We start from the raw sequence: 19,096 nt of genomic DNA, 5'->3' as shown, positions 1-19,096 counted from the left end.
CCAGCTGTCCGGAATGCATGAGGGTAATCTCAAGATCTCTCTTTTATCCAGAGAAAATTATGGGCAGTCTGGATCCCACATCCAGCTGCCTTTTGACTGCTATGTCCCTGCAAGCTGCAGGTGTCAGTTCCCCAGCCTCACCAGAAACAGACCATCATGGCTGAAATTCTGGGAATTCAAATTCTTACATCTTAAAGGAAAACAGGTTGGGGAAGGAAGTTTTAAGCGTTCATAAGTAGGTGATAGTTTTCCCTTGTGTAGCCCTTTACTGTATTATTTTCATTAGAAGTGAATAAGAAGGTGCAATTAAAAACTAGCTGATGATGGCTCTGATGATTAAAATCAGGCCAATCTGTTTTGTCCATCACCTCATCAGCACCACCCTATCCCCCAACATGGGTTTAAATCATGACCAATGGAAAGAGAATCAGTGCTTATTCTGAATGAGTAAAATGTCTTTTTTTCCCCTTTCCACAGCTCTTATAAATTCTGTATCCTGCAAAAACATCAGAGTCACTCATTATGGCAACTGCAGTCATGCAGATGGAAACTCACATCCAGAAACATCACTCCACTGGGGGTTCTGGCTCCAGCTCAGTGCAGCATATGACTGAGGAAACCAACATCTCGGAAGGCAAGTAGTAGGACAATTATCTCCAGAAGGTCAGAATATCCAGAAATGGTATGGCTGTTTTTAAAGAAGGAACTGAATACAGTTATATTAATCAATTCCATGTCCACTAATCTAGACAAGTTGGTTGTATCTATGTTCCAGAAAAGGAGGTAGAACTTCTTCTTCATAACCACCCATGAGTATCACTATAATCAGCACTTATTGTTTACTTTAGGCTTAGCATATGGACCTGTTATTCACAACTATGTTTACCTTGGCCTTCCTCAACCTAATGTTTTCCAAATGTGATGGTCTGTTACTCACAGTGCAGCCCTAACAAACTGATAGTGCAGATTGGCAAAAGCCAATTACCATTCTAATTCTGCCACCCAAAGCCATTGGAAAGTCTCTTGACACCTTACATTCTTCGTTTTATTTATTATGGTATTTCTAGACTGCTTTTCAGTGCCTGCCTGCCCCACCCATCCCCAAAAAGAAAGTGAGCTTACAAAAGAAACCAAGAAATAAAACCAAGTATGGAATTAAAAATAATAAATTATATTACCCATTCTCCCTTGTTCTTTAGACCTGGAATTCCCTTATCCAATGAACATTTATGTGATACCTACTTTCTCTCTATCATCAAGCCTTAGTCCCAAATCAATCTCTTTCATGCAGACTCTGAGGTCATGCATCCATTATTACCCTTTCTGTCCACTCCAATCTCAGATAGGGCAGGGAATTCTCTTTGTTTATGATATACAGTGGAACCTCGGTTTACAAACTTAATTCATTCCGTGACTCTGGTTGCAACCCGAATTGGTCGCAACCCGAAGGAAATTTCCCCATAAGATTCAATGTAATTACCGTTAATCCGTTCTGGCGTGGAGGACAGGGAGGTGGCTATTGCTTGGAGGGAGAGTCCCCCTCCCTACGACCATGTGTCAGGGGCAGAAAATGGCTGCGGACCACGTGTCGGGTGGAAAAATGGCCGTGGACCACGTGTCAGGGGTGGAAAAATGGCCGTGGACCAAGTGTCGGGGGCGAAAAATGGCCACGGACCACGTGTCAGGGGCGGAAAATGGCCGCGGACCACGTGTCGGGCGGAAAATGGCCGCAGACCACGTGTCAGGGGCGGAAAAATGGCCGCGGACCACGTGTCGGGCGGAAAATGGCCGCGGACCACGTGTCGGGCGGAAAAATGGCCACGGACCACGTGTCAGGGGCAGAAAAATGGCCGCGGACCGTGTCACGGGAGGGAAAATGGCCGCGTATCCTGTTCGTATCCCAAGGCGGAGTTCGCAAACCGAAGCAAAATTTTGCAGCTGGAGCTGGTCGTAACCCGAAAAGTTCGTTAACAGAAGCGTTCGTAACCCGAGGTTCCACTGTACTTTACAGCAAGAGAAGATGACATTACAGAGACCAAAGGGACATTTTGACACCGACTGTTACAAGGATACTTATCTCTTATATACTGTAAACAATGGAATCCCACCATTCCTTGTTGAATAATGATTTGCTACTTTGCATTATGAAGCAATGGATTTTATCAGAAATTTTCTCAAGCAATGCTGTAGTCCAATCTTATCATACCATCCATCTGCTGAGATATTGTCACCATATGCTCTTATTGTATTTTAAATAATATTTATTTCTTATTTTTACTGTAAACTGCCCAGAGTCACTTCCTAATGAGATGGGCAGTGACCAAATTTGAAATTTAAATAAATACATAAATAAGTAAATATTTCCATTGTCTAATGATAATTAATTTGGCTGCTAAAAGTAGAAATTAAATTAGCTTTCACTTTGTAATTCTTTTTCTGACCATCAAATATATGTAGTAAACTTAATTTTGGAGAAAATTCAAAACTAAACTGAAACTAAACTTCTGTTTAGTTATATATGATATTTCACTAAATCCTTTCTTCTAAAAATCTGAAACTTTATCACATTCCCACCAAAAATGAAAGAATGTTCCCTTACAGTTTACAACCTTTATAAGATCTATACAACATTCTTATTGGAGTTTGATGACACTGACGTAAAAAGATATATTTCCTGTAGAGTTGCTTATAAGCATTCCCCAGGCTGCCATAGAAATTGTTAGTTCCATCAAAATCTATTTCAAATAAGGCCTGATGTATTTTTGAAATTATAGCTTTAGGTTCTATAAAGAAATTGAACACTGATTTTTCAACATTAGATAGATGTCTATTACCAGTCTCCATTATTTTTATTTTGCAATTATAAATTGATTTAACAATACAAAAGTGATGGCATTTTATGTTCTAATTGTTGTTCAACTTGGTCCAAATTATGAAGTATTGTGTTGTTATAAAAATACTTTTTTCTATAAAGGCCTTTTTCTCTATATGATTTCAATTGTGTGAATATTTCTTGATTAAAACTTAAAACTTGATTAAAACTTAGATGCCTAAAAAAAGTCCTGGAAACCTCTTTCTCCACATTCATCCCATTACTTATCTAAAGCTACTTTTGAGTTCATTTGTTTTATGAAAGTCTGTTTGGAAGGGGAAAAAAACAGATTTAAATTCTTACCCAAGAACTGAGCATTCTCCATCTCAATCCATTCCTTTGTTGGATCTTCCATTATAAAAGGAATACTCTGGGTTAGCTGAGCTGCTTGGTAGTATATTCTTAAACGAGGAATGACCCATTCTACCTTAATTTGCAGTAAGCATAAAATGTTTATTTTTATTATATTGTACCTTGATTTAAACAAAATAATAAAAGGTGTTTTTTCAGTTGGTTAAGAATTTTATCAGGAAGAATTTGAAATAGATACATCAGCCTGGGGAATAACATCATCCTGGTTTCTGCTTTATGGCCTAAAACGTTAAGATAACTCTTGTTCCAACTTTTCATGTCCTTTTTTTTTTTTAATAGAGCCATAATTATTTTTTTGGTAGCGCCATAATTGTTATTGAATTGCTTATTTGAAATCCTAGATATATTAATCCTAGGTATTTAAAGATTTTATATTCAAGGGGAACTTCTAAAATATTGGATATAACTGTTTGCTTATGAGGTAGAATTGGAATGCAGATGATCATAGGTTTTTAAAAATTAATTGTTAAGCCACAGACTCACGCAAATCCTTGATGTTCTTTTTTTCATGAGCTGGGAAGTGTGTGTTGCATCAGAGAGTGTCACACTTATATCAACAGCGAATAAATCCAATAGATAATGTTCGTCCTCTCTATTTGTTTTTTGATGGAGGCCATGGGGAGAAGAAGAGTGACATAATGATATCTTCAAAGGGAAGGGGCTAGGGATGCTGGGATCCTTTTTCACTTTTAAAAAGTATTTGTGTGAATACTGAACTGTGAGATCTGTTTTAAAGTTTATTAGAATCATGATGCACCTATTTCTTTTAGTGCTTGGGTATTGGGCCATCCAGTGTTGGAAAAAACAGGAGCCATTATTTCTAGCTATTGCTTTCTGCAGATATTTGTGGACCTAATTCTCAAATAGATTAATGAAAAATGTCATTTTGTATGATACATGCCTGCTTTTATCTGCAGAGGAAATGGTTTCCAGGAAATCCTCTTCTTCTGTAGAGTCCTTCAGCATGGTTTCTCATTCTGTGGACATCCCTCCAGGAGAGAGCATCCCTGAATTTACGGAGAAGCCTCATCCAGTAACAGTTACTGAAGGTAACCTCTCATTCCCCCTCCATATCAATTCCCCAATTTAATATTTGCAGAAGTACTGGGCCACAACTGCCTGATTCTCTGCCACATTTATGTTCAAGAAGAGAGAATAAGTAGTTTTTTGAGAATACCAAGATTTCCAGCATTCCCCCTCCCCCCATGGAAACTCTTCTACATCCCAAAAGGAGCTGAATTTGGGCATGAATGTCGATGGAGGGGAAGGGACAGGAAATTGGAAAGGAGGGGTTGGAATGAAGTCACCCAGACAGGAGCACTCCACATTTTGCTGTAGGTTTGATTTGAATATCCCAAATTCATCTCACTATGAAAAGCTGGAGCTGGTCATATGAAAAGACTGCTCCACTGTTCTTCTGCCAGTAGAGAATACTAAATTGTTTGATTTGTTTGTTTATTGAGTTTCTAGGCTGTCCGACTCCTAAGCGACTCTGGACAGCTTCACAAGTTAAAAGAACATATAAAAACAATCAAATCCAAGGGATAGCTTAATCTCCAGCCACATCTCCCCCAGCTGAAAAGGGACCACCCAACACCCTGTTAGCCCTGGGGAAAAAGCACATTTATAGGGATCACTTGAAGGTGGGCAAGGGGGGAGCCTTCAAATATTTGGGGGGATACTGTTCCAAAGGGCAGGTGCTGTGACAGAGTAGCCTCACTTCCTAGGTCCCACTACACGACATTGATGGAATAATTAAGTCAACTCTCTTGGAACCCACAGGGTGGGTTAACACTACAGGAGAAAGATAGTCCCTCAGATAGCTAAGCTCTATACCATGTAGGGCTTTATAGGTAACAACTAGTGCCTTTAATTGCACCTGCAACTGGCAACCAGGGCAGCTCACCTAGCAGGGGTGTTTCAAGGGTATAGCAAGGCTTGCCTGTCACTGCTGTTGCTGTCACATTCTGGACCAGCTGAAGTTTCTGAGTGGTCTTCAAGGGCAGTCCCATATAGAGTGCATTGTAGTACAGTAAATCCCCCCATGTGGTAACTAAGGCATGAATGTTGTAAGGAGGGCTTCTCAATCCAGAAATGGGCACAACTGGTGCACAAGCTGAATGTGTCCAAAGGCCTTCCTGGCCATAGTTTCCACTGCTTCTCAAGCAGGAGCTGAGAGCTCAGGAAGATCCCCAGATTGCTCACCAGTCCTGATCAAAGGTGGAAGGTCCCTAAAACCTGATCCTCCCAGTTCTGGGAGTCCCCACAGCCACTTAGTCTTGCTAGGGTTGAGCCTGAGCCTGTTCCTCCCCATCCAGGCCCCAATAGCCTCCAGACAGTGGGACGAGACTTTGCCTGCATCTCTTGGATAATCAGAGGTCAAGATGTACCAGTGAGGATGTACATCTTGGGGTCAGGTATTATCATCAGTATGCTGATGATACCTGACCCCAACAGATGGATGACCTCTCCTGGAGATCTCATTTAGTTCTTAAACAGGAAGGTGAGAACATCCAATCCTGAAGCAGCCTGCAAATTGGGGGCAAATGTGCAAACCTGGCACATTCAAAGTAATTTGTTGTTCAACAGCACATAATTCAAATCTCATTCTGTGTTGCTTGCCAACAGGAGATAAAGCGATATTCCGAGCCAAAGTGATAGGTAACCCCAAGCCCAGTGTTACATGGAAAAGAGAAAATGGGTTGCCAATGAAAGAAGGATCAAGGGCATTTTTTGATGGCATCAATAAAGAGTATGTCCTCAAGGTAAAAATGTGTGGCTTTTAAAAAGTTTCTTCTCTCTCTTGCTTCATTCTCTGCTTCACAGTATAATGCTCTTTTAATTTTCAATAGTGATCTTCAACCCTGCAATTTACATTAGTATGAGATTAAAAATTTGGGACAGAATAAGGGTATTTAGTGAATCCTGGGTACTGCATTTTTTAAAATGAAGAAAAGCTACAGCATGGAAAGTGTTCATGTTAGATTAAATGAAATTCTTTATTTAAAGAGAAACATTTCATTCAATATTATTTTTTTATTTATTACTTAAATTTATTATAACCTCCCAACTCCGATGGACTCTGGGTGGTGTACAACCCCCCCCCCCCAAATCCATAGAAACAGATAAAACCTAAAACCACACAGACAGCCAAGACTAAAACGATCTAAAACAGTACAAATCAAACAAAACAAAACATGTTATATTCAACATTACATTAACATTACATTTATTTCATTAATTGCTTTTCTTCTTTCAGTTTCCCTGAACAGGCATACACACATGCAGAGATTCATGTGATGAGGGAAAAGCCTTCCCCCAGGCGCTCAGCTTGTAATTTCAGGCAACATCCAAAATCAGGGTCCCATTTATTGGCTGTTCTTCAATAAGGGCATTTGCATAGAGTCTTTTTTAAGTGTGAGGAAGTTTTTAAAAAATATATTTAAAATTATAAATTATTATTATCATCATCATCACCATCACCATCATCATGATTTTGTTTTGTTTTCCAAAGATGCATTGGAAGGCTTTGAATATATGCTTACTGTAATCATCATGATGTTAAAGAGACAAAGGAAAAGTGCTACAACCTTTACTAAGAGCTTTTGCCTAAGATCAAAGTCTAAGCTTTAGAGCAGTGTTTTTTTCAAACTTGGCAACTTTAAGATGGGTAGACTTCATGCTGGCTAGGGAATTCTGAAAGTTGAAGTCCATATATCTTAAAGTTGTCAAGTTTGAAAACACAGCTTCAGAGCCCTTATCTTTCATGGATCATCTTTAATTTTGTTTCTGGCTTTACTTTTACATACTCTGCAACATTTTGAATCAAATGCTATAACCTTCCTTGCAGAGTTTATTCCAATGTGCTCTTCACAGGATCTTCCACTGAAGTCTTTACTCTGTAGCTTTACTTTGGAATTGCCTTTGCTCACCTCTCCTTCTCTGTAGCTCAGAGGAAAATTCTCTGCAGCAAATGCAAAAGTAGTTTTTAATGAAACAGAGGATGGATAAAGGGTGGAAGTGCAATTGTGACTTTCATCCCATTTTCCCAATTAAGGTTCCCCTAGTTGCCTTTGTCTCTATGGTTTCAGATGCATTTTTACAAGATAATCTTGCATGTGTACCTGTTCTCTACACAAATCATACCTTTTAAAAAAAAAGCCTCTTTCTTTCATCTTATTAAGACTTTTACTGAATTAAAATATGTCCACTACCTAAGGGCTATAGAGAGTATGCCTCATTTGACCTCCAGAGCACTGAAGGTGCCTTTATTTTGGTCTCTGTGTTGCTTTTTCATTGCAGATAGAAAACCTCACAAATAGTGATGCGGGCCTTTATAAGTGTGTGGTTTCCAACAAGCATGCTGACCTCATCTATACAGTGTCCTTGATTATAACTGAAAGTAAGTACGAAGCATAAATCCAGATGGTTGGAAAGAAAAATGATATCCCATTTACAAAAGAGAATCAACCCTGTAGCTTTTCCTTGAATAAAGAACCTGGATGATCCGTGAGGAATATGTAATAAGGACCACAGATCTCTGGCCCATAATTGTGCCACAACCCGCCTCCCCCCAACTCAGCCAATTCTAAATGTGTTGAAAAGACTGCCATGGGATATCCAAAGCGTCCACCCCTTGCTTCTCTTACATTCTTGGCTGTTTGAACTAATCCTCCTTCTTTTTTCCATGACTTTTTTAAAGGCCAAGAAAAGCTGGATTTCAAAAAAATGCTGAAAAAAAGGTGAGACGCTTTCCTCCCCTCCCTTCTAGCGAAGTAAACTTAATGTTAGCACAATTTCTTAAGAAAGGTAATCTCTCAATCTTCCCCTCTTGGGGGCTGCAACAGAACGGTGGGTAAATTGTGGAGTTAAGAAAGAAGACATTTCCCTTCCTGGAAATGTAAGTTAGCTAGTTAGCTAGTTAGCTAGTCAGCTAGCTAGTTGATTTATATAGCCATCCATTGTATGTATATTGTATTTTAATCATAGGGCATGCAGTTAAAAAGAAACAGACAAAAACTTACCATAAAATTTGAAATATAATGAAACTTGTGCGGAAAATTCTGCCAAGGCAATTCAACAAACAAAACAATCATGACACACAAATCCTCCTGTCCTCATGTCTGGGAAGAAACCACATCTTTAAGACTTTACAAAAAGCAGATATGGTTGGGGCTATCTGGCTCTTTTTCTTTTTCCTAGGTTCGGCTACTTACCAAACCTGAGCACCCAGATTTGTAGCACCCAGCATATTTCCTTTCTTCTCCCGGCAAACCCCTATCAGTTTGCACCAGTTTCCCCATTTCCCCAGGTGTAACGGGGCTGTGAGAATAAACTTGGGAGATAGGAGGAACAGCCGCAGCCTAGACAATGGTCAGAATAGAGATACCTCAGCCCACTGAAGGAATGGGAATGGAGAAAGTGTCTCAGAAGGGACCCTCCCTAGTTCTCCGGAAAGTAAAGACAGGGGAGGGGGGAAGCGCTTTCAGACTTGCAAGATTCTGTTACTGTAACCTTACAATAAAAGTAGTGCTAGTACTCATGGTTTTTGGTTTCCTATCTGGACTACCTGGTAGGGCTGATACCAGGTTACTGCAATCTCCCAGGTCACAGAAAGAATGGGCAAAGTTTGGCTGTTCACACAAAGTTAATTATGCACTGGGCCGCCTTTCATCTTAAATAGTAAATAGTAAAACTACCTATCTATAAAACGAAGAGCTAATTATGGTAAAGAGAGCCTGTTTGATATAGTGGTTAAGGCAGGAGGCTAGAAACTGGGAGACTGGGCGTTCTAGTCCCGCTTTAGGCACAAAGCCAGCTGGGTGACCTTGGGCCAGTCACTCCCTCTCAGCCCTGGGAAGGAGGCAGTGGCAAATCACTTCTGAAAAAGCTTGCCAGGAAAACTGCAGGGACTCGTCCAGGCAGTTGCCAGGAGTCAATTTTGACTCAGAGGCACCAAAAAAACAAAAAACACAAGCCTATAGCAAAAAATGCATCCAAAGGTAACTTAGACTGCCTGGGCAAATAAATAAGTCTGGAAAAGACTATAAACTGTTGGGAGGCAACGGAATTTCTCTCTCTCAGGACAGTGTTCCAAAGTCAGAGCAAAGTCCCAAATCAGCCAGGGGGTCCCTTCTCCTGTTTCTGACTGCTGCCTCAAGGAACTCATCCATGTGGTTCTGAACATAGTCAGGGAAGGGGAAACTGATTGGAATTGTCTAAAATGGCATGAAGGCTTCCTTGTGCTGGAAAAGGACTTCTAATTTCATCTATTGCTGGGTAATCTCCCATTCAGGTAGTAACCCATCCAACCCTGCTTAGTTTTTTGAGATCAGCCAAGGCTGCCACAGAGCTGGGCCACAGGTAAGAGCCTGTAACCTAATTCCATGAACCAGGTTGCTTCAAGAGGCTTTTTCGTGATGTTTTAGGGGTTAGCACTGAGATAATAAAGATAACAATAATTGGGTAGCTGTTTTGGGTCACAATTCTTTTTGAAATTATCAATGGCTTTCCTTTATCCTCCTCCTATAGTTAAAGATGGAATTGTATCTCTGACTGGGGGCTAAGGGAGAAGGGGCTGCAGATAAGAACTCAGAGAGCCGTGGTTTTATGACAACCTCAATGATCTTGTATAGGGGGCTTCCCACACCAAAGAAGGAGAGAAAAATCGTTGATGAAAAAGAAATGCTGGAGATCCTCTCCAAGGTACCCAAGAAAGACTTTGAGAGGATCTGCATGGAATATGGTTTCACCGATTTCAGAGGACTTCTTAAAAAGCTGAAGGAGATGAAGAAAAAGGAAGTTGAGGTCAGTCATGAGGCCCAGACCTTGGATTCTTGAGTTGCCTTACATGTCTGTCATAATTTAAGTGCAGGGCAATAATTTTCTTTAAAAGTGATCTATATGCTATCTGTATGCTATGGGGAAATGATTAGATTAGGCTAAAACATCTCAGATTTGACACTTAGAAAGAATCTTAAAATATACCTGGAATTCAGAGCTTGAATATTATGAATAGAAATCAGTAAAAACTTTAGGAAAAAAAACATAATTTTATACTAGAAGAGCTCTCTATAAAAATATCACATGTCAAGGTAGCTTTGCTAGTTTTGCTACAACAGATTATCTTTGCCTTGCTTGGCATGCAAGTTCTTTATACAGAAACATTCTAGTATGTTATAATACAATTGATCCCTTTGCAAATAAAAGCAAAAATAGAAAAGTGATTGTCAGCAGTTCCTACCTGCTTCTTTAGCCCCCTGCCAAATAAATAAATAAATCCTTGCTGGAGATTTAAATTCAGCAGGAGCCCCTGCTGGAGATTGCACTCCTGAGCATATGCAGAATGCTAAAGGGATTCCAAGTAATTAAGTAGCAGCAGATCCCATGCAAAAAACAAAATACTCTTAATATCCTTGTCTTGGATGCAGAGTATAGGCTCAGCCCAGCAATCAGTGAATACTAACAGACATTCATCATATTTGAACTAAAAAGTAAATTTATTTAGAAATACATAGGATAGGAAAGCCTTGTTTTTATCTAAACTGCCTCTTGAAGAGAAAGTCAAGAGACAAAAAGAATGAGAGGAAGTTCTGTTTTATCCAGGAATCTCTGCAAGGCATGGTCAAAAAAGTCAACATGGGGGCTGTGACAATGCAATGCAAGCCTGTTCTTTATGTGCAACACATATTTTAAAAATGAACAGAGATTCAACCACACCACTGCAGACTCCATCTTGGCTTTTTTATCACACCCTGCAGACCCCCCTGATTTTGTCTCTTAAACACAGAGAGAGAGTAGGCTAGGGAGAGACAGGGACAGGATTTGAAGACCCTTCCGCTTCTCCATCTCTCAGCATTTGCCCCGGTGCTCAAACAGCTTGCAGGTACAGAGATGATGCCATCTCAATTTTGCTACAGCAAAACTAGTAAACTAATCTTTATTTTGGTCAAAGACCAGCACTATATGACAAAACAAACCACCAGCACAGTAGCAAGTAAAATTTTAATGCTACAATTAAGCTATCAAGGTAATCAAGTGCGCTCTATAAAGGCAATTTGGTTAGTGGACCTTGACACTCCAAACTCTAAAACCAGGCCCAAGAGTCTGGTGCACAACAAATAGTGTCTTTTGTAACCATACAAAAGATGTATATAAAACTTCTGCCAGAATATATTTGTTGGCTTGAAGATTCTGAAAGATTATTAGCTCCTGATTCTCTCTTATACACACAACAAAATACAGACTCACACACAAAGTTCAGCTGTTTCTTTTTTTTGCCAGAAGCTGTCACAATGTGGCATCATTACAAGTAGTATTAGAAATGGATTAAAAGGAAAGTATTAAGGCACAGGCTTAAGAGATCTATGATCAATTTCATATATTCAATATGGATGTTAAATGGGTTACATAAATAAGGTTAAAAATAAATATAGGAAATTACCTAGAGATTGATCTATTTTTATGTTACAGGCTGTAAAGATTCTAAAACCCTTGGAGGATGTTTCGGCGAAGGTGGACTCTACAGCAATATTTGACTGTATTCTGGAACTCAGGGATGCCAATGTGAAGTTGACATGGCTAAAAGTAGCTATTTTTTATTTATTGTAACTGAAATGAAAGATGGTGGGTGAGAGCAAAGGGCTATCTGCTAGAAGCTTTGGTCTATAGCAAGATGAGCAATCCTTTCCATTTTGGGGACTGAATCTGGTGCTTGGTTGCGGGTTAGAAGTTGCATCTATGTGGACAAGTTACACACAATAGATACATTCATTCCAACCATCATACACACTTTCACAATTGCTGCAGGCGAGAAAGCCTTATGCCATTGTGTCCCAGCATTTCTTCCCAGGTTTCCTTGAGTCTCTTGTGAAGACTAATGGACAACAGTCAGCCTAGGCAAGTTTGCTAAGATGGAAGACAAAACCTCATCTCCTTTCCTAGCAACACTGCTGTCCATCACTGCTTCTCCACAGCTAATTGTTGTTAAGGAACAACAATACTGAGTGGGGTCAGTGGAGGGATTGAGCAAAAATCTCTACCACTCAATCTCTCCCTACCATCTGACCTTGTTAGCCTTTCATAAGGCTCTGAAGACTTGGCTGTTCCCCCAGGCTTTTGGGCCAAACAGGTGAGCTTTCTTGGTGATGGTGATGTGGTTTTATCCAGACGTTATTGTTTAATTGGAGCATCAGGAGTTTATATTTTTGTGATGGTTTTAATCCTCATATACCATCCAGAGTCACTGCTGTGAGGTTGATGACTCAATCAATCAATCAATCAATCAAATAAATAAATAAATAAATAAATAAATAAATAAATAAATAAATTTTAGCCTAATCAGACAGACATGCAACAAGTGGGCACAGCTGTATCTTGCAGGTTGCAGTGGTACAACCAAGGGCCAAATATGGCTTGAGATTGTCCAGCTTGTGGTCTAAAGCCACCTTGTTGAGTAACTACTTCTGCAAGCCAGTTAAAGTCAAGGGCAAGAAAACTTAATTTATATTCCAGGAAAAGGGGGGAGGGGGATTACCTGCAGTATAATGCAGGCCCAGAGGAAATTGCTCTGGGTTTTGTCTCATTTTTTTCATTTTACTGGCCTCATAGAATGCATTAGCTATGATATTGTGATGGAATGGAATTAAGAAGGCCAGACTCAGGGAGAAAAATGTTTTCTTTCATCTCCTGAGGCGAGAGGGAGAGATAAGAGGATGAGACTGGCATCTCCCTGAGGAATTCACAGTGTTGTGGCTGGCATTGCTTGGGAACTGGGGTTTCAGTCTGGGAAGATTCTTGCTAGAGGTTGTAGCTAATAAACATTGCTGGACTGAATTTACATGGTCTCTTAGAGTTCCTTGAGCTAGGCCTGACAGGTATACCTCTAAAGTAGTTGTTGCTTTATGAAACATCCAGCTGAATCCATGCATTAATTTTGTAATAAATGTTCACTGTTTGGTATCTTGAATTTTATTTACCTTGGGGCCAGTTACTTACTGTGCAATTTTTACCTGAATGTTGCCATTGCTCAATGAAACATGACAGACTTAATAAGACATTCGTGTTTGCCAATAGCTGTCCAAACAAGTATTTTCCTATGAATTTATTTCATACTTGAGGGTGCCAATCATGAAAGAAGATGATTCACCAAGTGAGATAGAGATATAGAGAAGATAGAGATAAAGAGAGCAAAGTTACAAAGCCCCCTTTCTTGTTTTAGCGACAAATGTTTGCCATGTGTTTTTATTCAACCTTTCAAAAATACAGTATTTTCTTCCTTCTAGGGTGAGGAACCTTTGCGTTTTCATTATTCTGCAGAAAAATATGTAGCAAAACAGATAGGCACTAAGTTTTTGCTTCACATCTTTAATGTCACTGAACGTGACATAGGTGCCTATTCTCTTATTGTAGCCGATAAACGTCTCTCTGCACATTTGCGTGTAATAGGTAAGTTTGATTGCTTTCATTTAATATGAGGAAGATGGCAGGTCATGTCTTCCACTTGTATGAGTCATAGTCTTTATCTTTTCCTTACAGTAAGGGAGTTGGGAGCCGCATTGACAAGTTTGGGGTTCGTCATCTTTTTTCAATCTATCAGAGACATCACACGTCTACTTGAGAGCTTAATTTGTTTTCTTAAAAAGAAAACATATTATATTGAAAATCACAAGCTTCTGAATTTTGGAAGCCTAAAAAAACTTGGGGAACTCTGGGAGTAGCAAAAAATGTGTTTTTGGGGGGAGGTGGGGTATATACAGCTCCCAAGCCAGGCACAGGTTGCTCAGTTCTGCTGCAGAAATATACTGAGATACAGATGTTGAAACTCTGGTCTGTATTTTTAAAAGCTCTCCATCAACAGGCATCACTGTAACTCATGACACTCATTGTGGGCTTTATCATCTTTTTACAGATGAACCCCTACAGTTTTTAACAGACCTGGCACCCATTAAAGTAAATGAAAGGCAAACTGCTGTGCTTGAGATCCGCCTTTCCAAAAAGATATCCAACTTTGTTTGGAAATTTAATGGAAAAGAGCTGAAGCGGGATGACAAGTATGAGATCATCACCTCAGAAGATGGCTTGACGCACACTCTGAAAATTAAAGATGTTCGCCTGAGTGACATGGGAAAGGTCAGCTTTGGAACTGGAGACCTATTGACAGAAACCGAGCTTTTCATTCAGAGTAAGAGACGCTGGCATTTCCTATTTCCTACTGCTTGAGTTTCAGGGCAAGCAACTGATGCTTAACCTATATTAAGATGATGCTATTTAGTACTGAACTGAAGGTGAAAATAGGACGCTTTGTCTTATTTTTCTGATAACTCACTTTTTCTTATCTTTACCTTCAGTTTGGTACTAAATAGTAGATGAATCTTTGGCTTTACTGACAATTACTAATTAAATCACATGTCAGTGAGAACCAAATCCTGAATATCCAAAAGAGTTTGTTGTATAAAATAAAGTATTTGGAGGTATGGCATAATAGAGAAACAAAAACATGGTGGGTGATGAGAAGATAAAACAATTTTTAGAAGCCATATTTTATGAATTTCAATGGGCAATAGAATTATTTTTCACTTGACACCTCTCCATTTCAATGCTGTGAAACATAGCATCTAGCAAAATATTGACTTAGACATGATCTGTTTTTCATCATTCTTTCATTTTCCACATTTCCACAGAATAAGGGGAAATTTGGGGTTCAGTGAAAAAGATTATCATTTGATCTGTGCAAAGACAACCTATTGTTTAGCTTTTCCTGGTTCACTCTGTGAGTAGGCAGTTTGACTTGTTCCTTGGATCCAGAGCAATGTTTCTCAACCTCAACAGCTTTAAGATGTGCGGACCTCAACTCCCAGAATTCCCCAGCCAGCAAAGCTGGCTGAAGGATTCTGGAAGTTGAAGTCCACGCATCTTAAAGTTGCTGAGGTTGAGAAACACTGATCCAGAATGTTTTCAGTAGGAAGAAGCTTCTATAGCATTTCTTATTTTATTCTTTGATTAAAAAATGATTAGAGCCTAGACACCCCAAGGCTGTGGAGCAGAAATGGCAACCTTCCTACATCACAGGATCATGCAAATCCTACTGTCCCAGCCATCTAGAGAAGGGATATGGCAATCCAATCTAAAAGGAAAGAGGAAACAGTGACATCTTAACAGTCCCCTGACCATCACAGCATCTCCCAAACTGGACACTCAGTTCTGTGTCATAGGCATTTCTTAGTTATTTTTCAATTTTTGTTTCTGGATCCTTTTTGTTCAGACCACTTCCACAAGTGTTCCCAATGTTGCCTCAAGTCCTGTTCACAATTTGACTGCCTTACCTTTCCATTATCTGCTCCATCAGTGCTACTTGTCCCTGTAAGTGGAGCAAGTCTTGGTGGCACAATTGCAAATGTCACTCCAGTTGGGGTAACCAATGGAGATCTAATGAGAAGGTTGCCTCTGAACTGAGAACAAGCCTGTCAGCCACCAAATCCACTCCTTCTCTTGTTTTTGGCAAGTTTGCAACATTTCTTTCCCTTTTTGGTATGATTGATGCAGCCCTGCCATTTGCAGTTTGGAACCAATAGAACCCAGCTGAGGCTTCTCAGGTGGTATTTATGCATCATAGGAAAGATTAGAAACATCCATTCTGCCTTGGATGCATTATCATCTCTTCCAAATGGCCTCAGCTCAGGATTCAACCCCATCTGAAACACAGTCCTATTCCAATCTCAAACTGTTCATTCATGTGGACCTGGCAGTGTGCCATACGAAGATGATAGGGTTTGTTTTTCACAAGAAAATATTTCTATCTGCTGCTTTACAAGAGATTCCAGAATTCCACCAGAGTTTTCAGAGACTCCAGCTGCAATCCTAAACCAGTGTATGCTTAGCATTCTAGTGCCAGAAATATTTTAAGGCGTTTGGAAGTTGGAAGCACCTAAGAGCAATTACACATTTTAATCCTTAAGCATGACTGTTACATGTGCACTATTGTTTCCCACCGCACACACACAAACTTTATGATAGAAGCATACAGTCACAACGGCAGAGTACAGGTGGGGAGCCTTATTAGCTCCTGTGGTGTTTAGGTAGGTAGGTAGGTGGGTGGATGGATGGATGGATGGATGGATGGATGGATGGATGGATGATAGCTAGATGATAGATAGATAGATAGATAGATAGATAGATAGATTTTCTTTTTGCTGCAAAACCACCAGTGTTTTCTGAATGAAATATGGAGATGTCCTGGAGAAAACATTACAAGTATGCTTTTGATTTTTATAGAGAAAAGCTATAGGTATTTATGGGCAATAAGACTATTTTTAAGATTCCACATCCATATTTTCATAAATTGCTTCCCCATTTCCAAGTCTTGGTCATCTTTCCATTTCCTTACTTTGCTGCACATCAACATGCTGCTTGTAGCTACCAGTCTTATTACTATTGTGATTCCCATAGATGATTTACGTAGCGTTGAACCATATGCAACCAGTATCTGTCTTCTCTCTCTTAAGGAATACCAATTAAGTTTATCAGAAACCTGAAGAATGCCCGAGTCAAGGAGAAGGGTAAAGCTTGTCTGGAATGTGAGCTGAGCAGTAAAGATGTGACTTTGAAATGGATGAAGAATGGGAAGGTGATTGAGAGATCCAAAAAATTTTCCATGAGCCATGAAGGGAAGATGGCAGAGTTGATCATAGATGATGCTGAGCTGAGTGACTCAGGAGAATATATGGTAGTTGCCATGCAAGAAAGTGACCCTACAGAATACTACAGCAATTGTAACGTAACTGTGGAAGGTAAGAGCTACTAGCTCAAGAGAATGCGGTGGGCTATGGCTTTAAAGAAGCTCAACTGCTTGGTAGAAGCCTTTTTTCTGAGTGATAAGTATTGGGTGGAAGAGGAGGACAAGAAGGCTAGTATGGCATTGTGTGGCTTTCAATCTCAAGTCACAGATGACTCCAGTCATTTCAGGAGTGCCCAACTATATCCGATGTTTGTTTGGGTTTTTTCTGAATAAAAAATGCACCTATTAGTGTTAAAGGTGAACGTGAAAGATATGCCCAATGCATATTCTTTTTCCAAGTAAACCTGGAAATTCAGCCAATTTACCCATGAAAGGATACCATGCAGGTTAGGGTAGAGAAACGAAGACAGAAAACCAGAGTCTAATTGTTATAAACCTATCCCCCTACCCACAGTGAAGGTTGTTTGTGGCACCTCAGCTATCTGAATTTTTTAAAAAAAATGTTTTCCAGTCAACATCGCTCCTGGTTAGTCAGCTAGAGGCAGTTTTTTCTCTTCATGAGTGAGATTCTGCCATTCCCACCCTCCCCTTTAATCTGCACCGGATTAAAACAACCAGAGAAGCCAGTGAACTTTATGGCTGAATGGGGATTTGAACCTGGACCTTCCTGGTTCTTGTCCAAGGGCTACTGCACCAAACAACAGTGGCTGAGATTACAGAACATACTAGATCAAAGCCAAGCAAACCATATTATGCTTAATGTAATGTATAGCTCCATCAATAAATACATAGCTCTTTTGTCATGTTAAAAGGTCTGTGGGTAGGTGAATACTTTCTGAATTCTGGTTGCAGCATCAGTCCTTGAGAGGTTGTGTGCTTCTTTTTGTCTGGATTGGGGAGTGACAGTAAAGCTGCTGGTTTTCTTATGATGATGGCGTGCAGGCAAAAAGCTAGTGCCAGCAGCAAACAACTTCTGGCTTGTGTGAGCTCATTAACACGGAATTCTCCAGAAGCTGCTCTGTGAGTGTCTGTGCCCTGTGCAAGGGATGAGCAGATTCTAAGAGAGAGGTAATCCTTCTAGCAGTAGCTCTTGATATTCTGTCAATATATATACCCATATCGGTCCCAGGACAGAGCTATGCATATCAATGGCAGGTCCTGGTCCTCTAAATTGGACTACTGTGGGGACAGTTGCTCTCCAATTATTTGCCTACTATCTGTGACATGGGAAAGGGGAAACCAATTTCCACTTTGCCTCAAGCAGCCAACATCTTGCTCCAGCTCTGGGCTCAACACTTTTAGACCCTTCACTCCACTCTACCATCCTGAAAGACTGTTGCTAAATCAGAAATGGTATGGAGATACACCAACAACCTTCTCTTAATTAATTTGCACTAGATTAATAAGGGTTACTCTTTCCCATGCTTATCTCATTCATAAATGCATATTTACCCTTTCCTGTTCAGACTTTTCTCCTTCTCCATCCTCAGAGAGATTTGCTACAGTCAAGAGTGGCTTATCAGATGTCCAAGCAGCTACAGGAGACCCAGCAGAGCTCTGTGTTGTCCTGAATGATGAGAAAGTAGAAGGTGTGTGGCTGAAGGATGGCAAAGAGGTAAGCAGTGAAGAAACCTGGGTTTTCTAGAATCATAATATTCGTATCTCAGGACTCAGCTGAGGACTCTCACAGGAAAATGGGCATGTAGCTAAACTAGAATGCTGGAATATGTGTTTTATGTGTTCTGTGGTTTTTATATTTTTAAAGCTGCACTGGGGTGGCATTTAATTTCATTGAACAAGTAGTACAATGACAATAAAGATTACTACTACTACTACTACTACTAATACAGTCATGCAGAGGCTCCTGTTACCTGTCAGAACATTTTGAGACATGTCTTTTTAAAAATTCTTTCCACAGATCACAGATATGAGAGGAATCCAGATTGTCAAGCAAGGAGCTGTGCACAAACTGATCATTGACAAGATGGGTGAAGAATATGAAGGGAAGTATACTTTCAGAGCAAAGGGGGCCGAGAGCGAGGCCACCATCAGCATTGCAGGTACAGGATTCTTGCTGCTCTGGGGATGTTCTTCTGGTTTTACTGTAGAATTCGCCT

At 40.0% G+C, this 19,096-nt stretch overlaps 1 protein-coding gene across 1 annotated transcript in view; it reads left to right on the top strand.

The window, feature by feature from the left end:
- Nucleotides 1-522: 522 nt before the first annotated feature.
- Nucleotides 523-19,096, top strand: part of IGSF22 (immunoglobulin superfamily member 22) — a 41,104-nt gene continuing 22,530 nt past the window's right edge. The window contains exons 1-12 of the mRNA XM_025173185.2: nt 523-634; nt 4,162-4,293; nt 5,873-6,009; nt 7,547-7,646; nt 7,947-7,986; nt 9,880-10,051; nt 11,717-11,830; nt 13,528-13,690; nt 14,154-14,426; nt 16,747-17,031; nt 18,470-18,594; nt 18,898-19,039. Coding sequence (XP_025028953.1) covers nt 523-634; nt 4,162-4,293; nt 5,873-6,009; nt 7,547-7,646; nt 7,947-7,986; nt 9,880-10,051; nt 11,717-11,830; nt 13,528-13,690; nt 14,154-14,426; nt 16,747-17,031; nt 18,470-18,594; nt 18,898-19,039 — 1,795 coding nt within the window. The remainder of the gene's footprint in view (nt 635-4,161; nt 4,294-5,872; nt 6,010-7,546; nt 7,647-7,946; nt 7,987-9,879; nt 10,052-11,716; nt 11,831-13,527; nt 13,691-14,153; nt 14,427-16,746; nt 17,032-18,469; nt 18,595-18,897; nt 19,040-19,096) is intronic.

The sequence above is a fragment of the Python bivittatus genome, unplaced genomic scaffold (assembly GCF_059951505.1).
Source record: "Python bivittatus isolate LINGU-HERP-01145 unplaced genomic scaffold, Pbiv_v1 ctg000480_np1212, whole genome shotgun sequence".
NCBI lineage: Eukaryota > Metazoa > Chordata > Lepidosauria > Squamata > Pythonidae > Python > Python bivittatus.
This window is presented reverse-complemented; position numbering and strand designations above follow the sequence as displayed.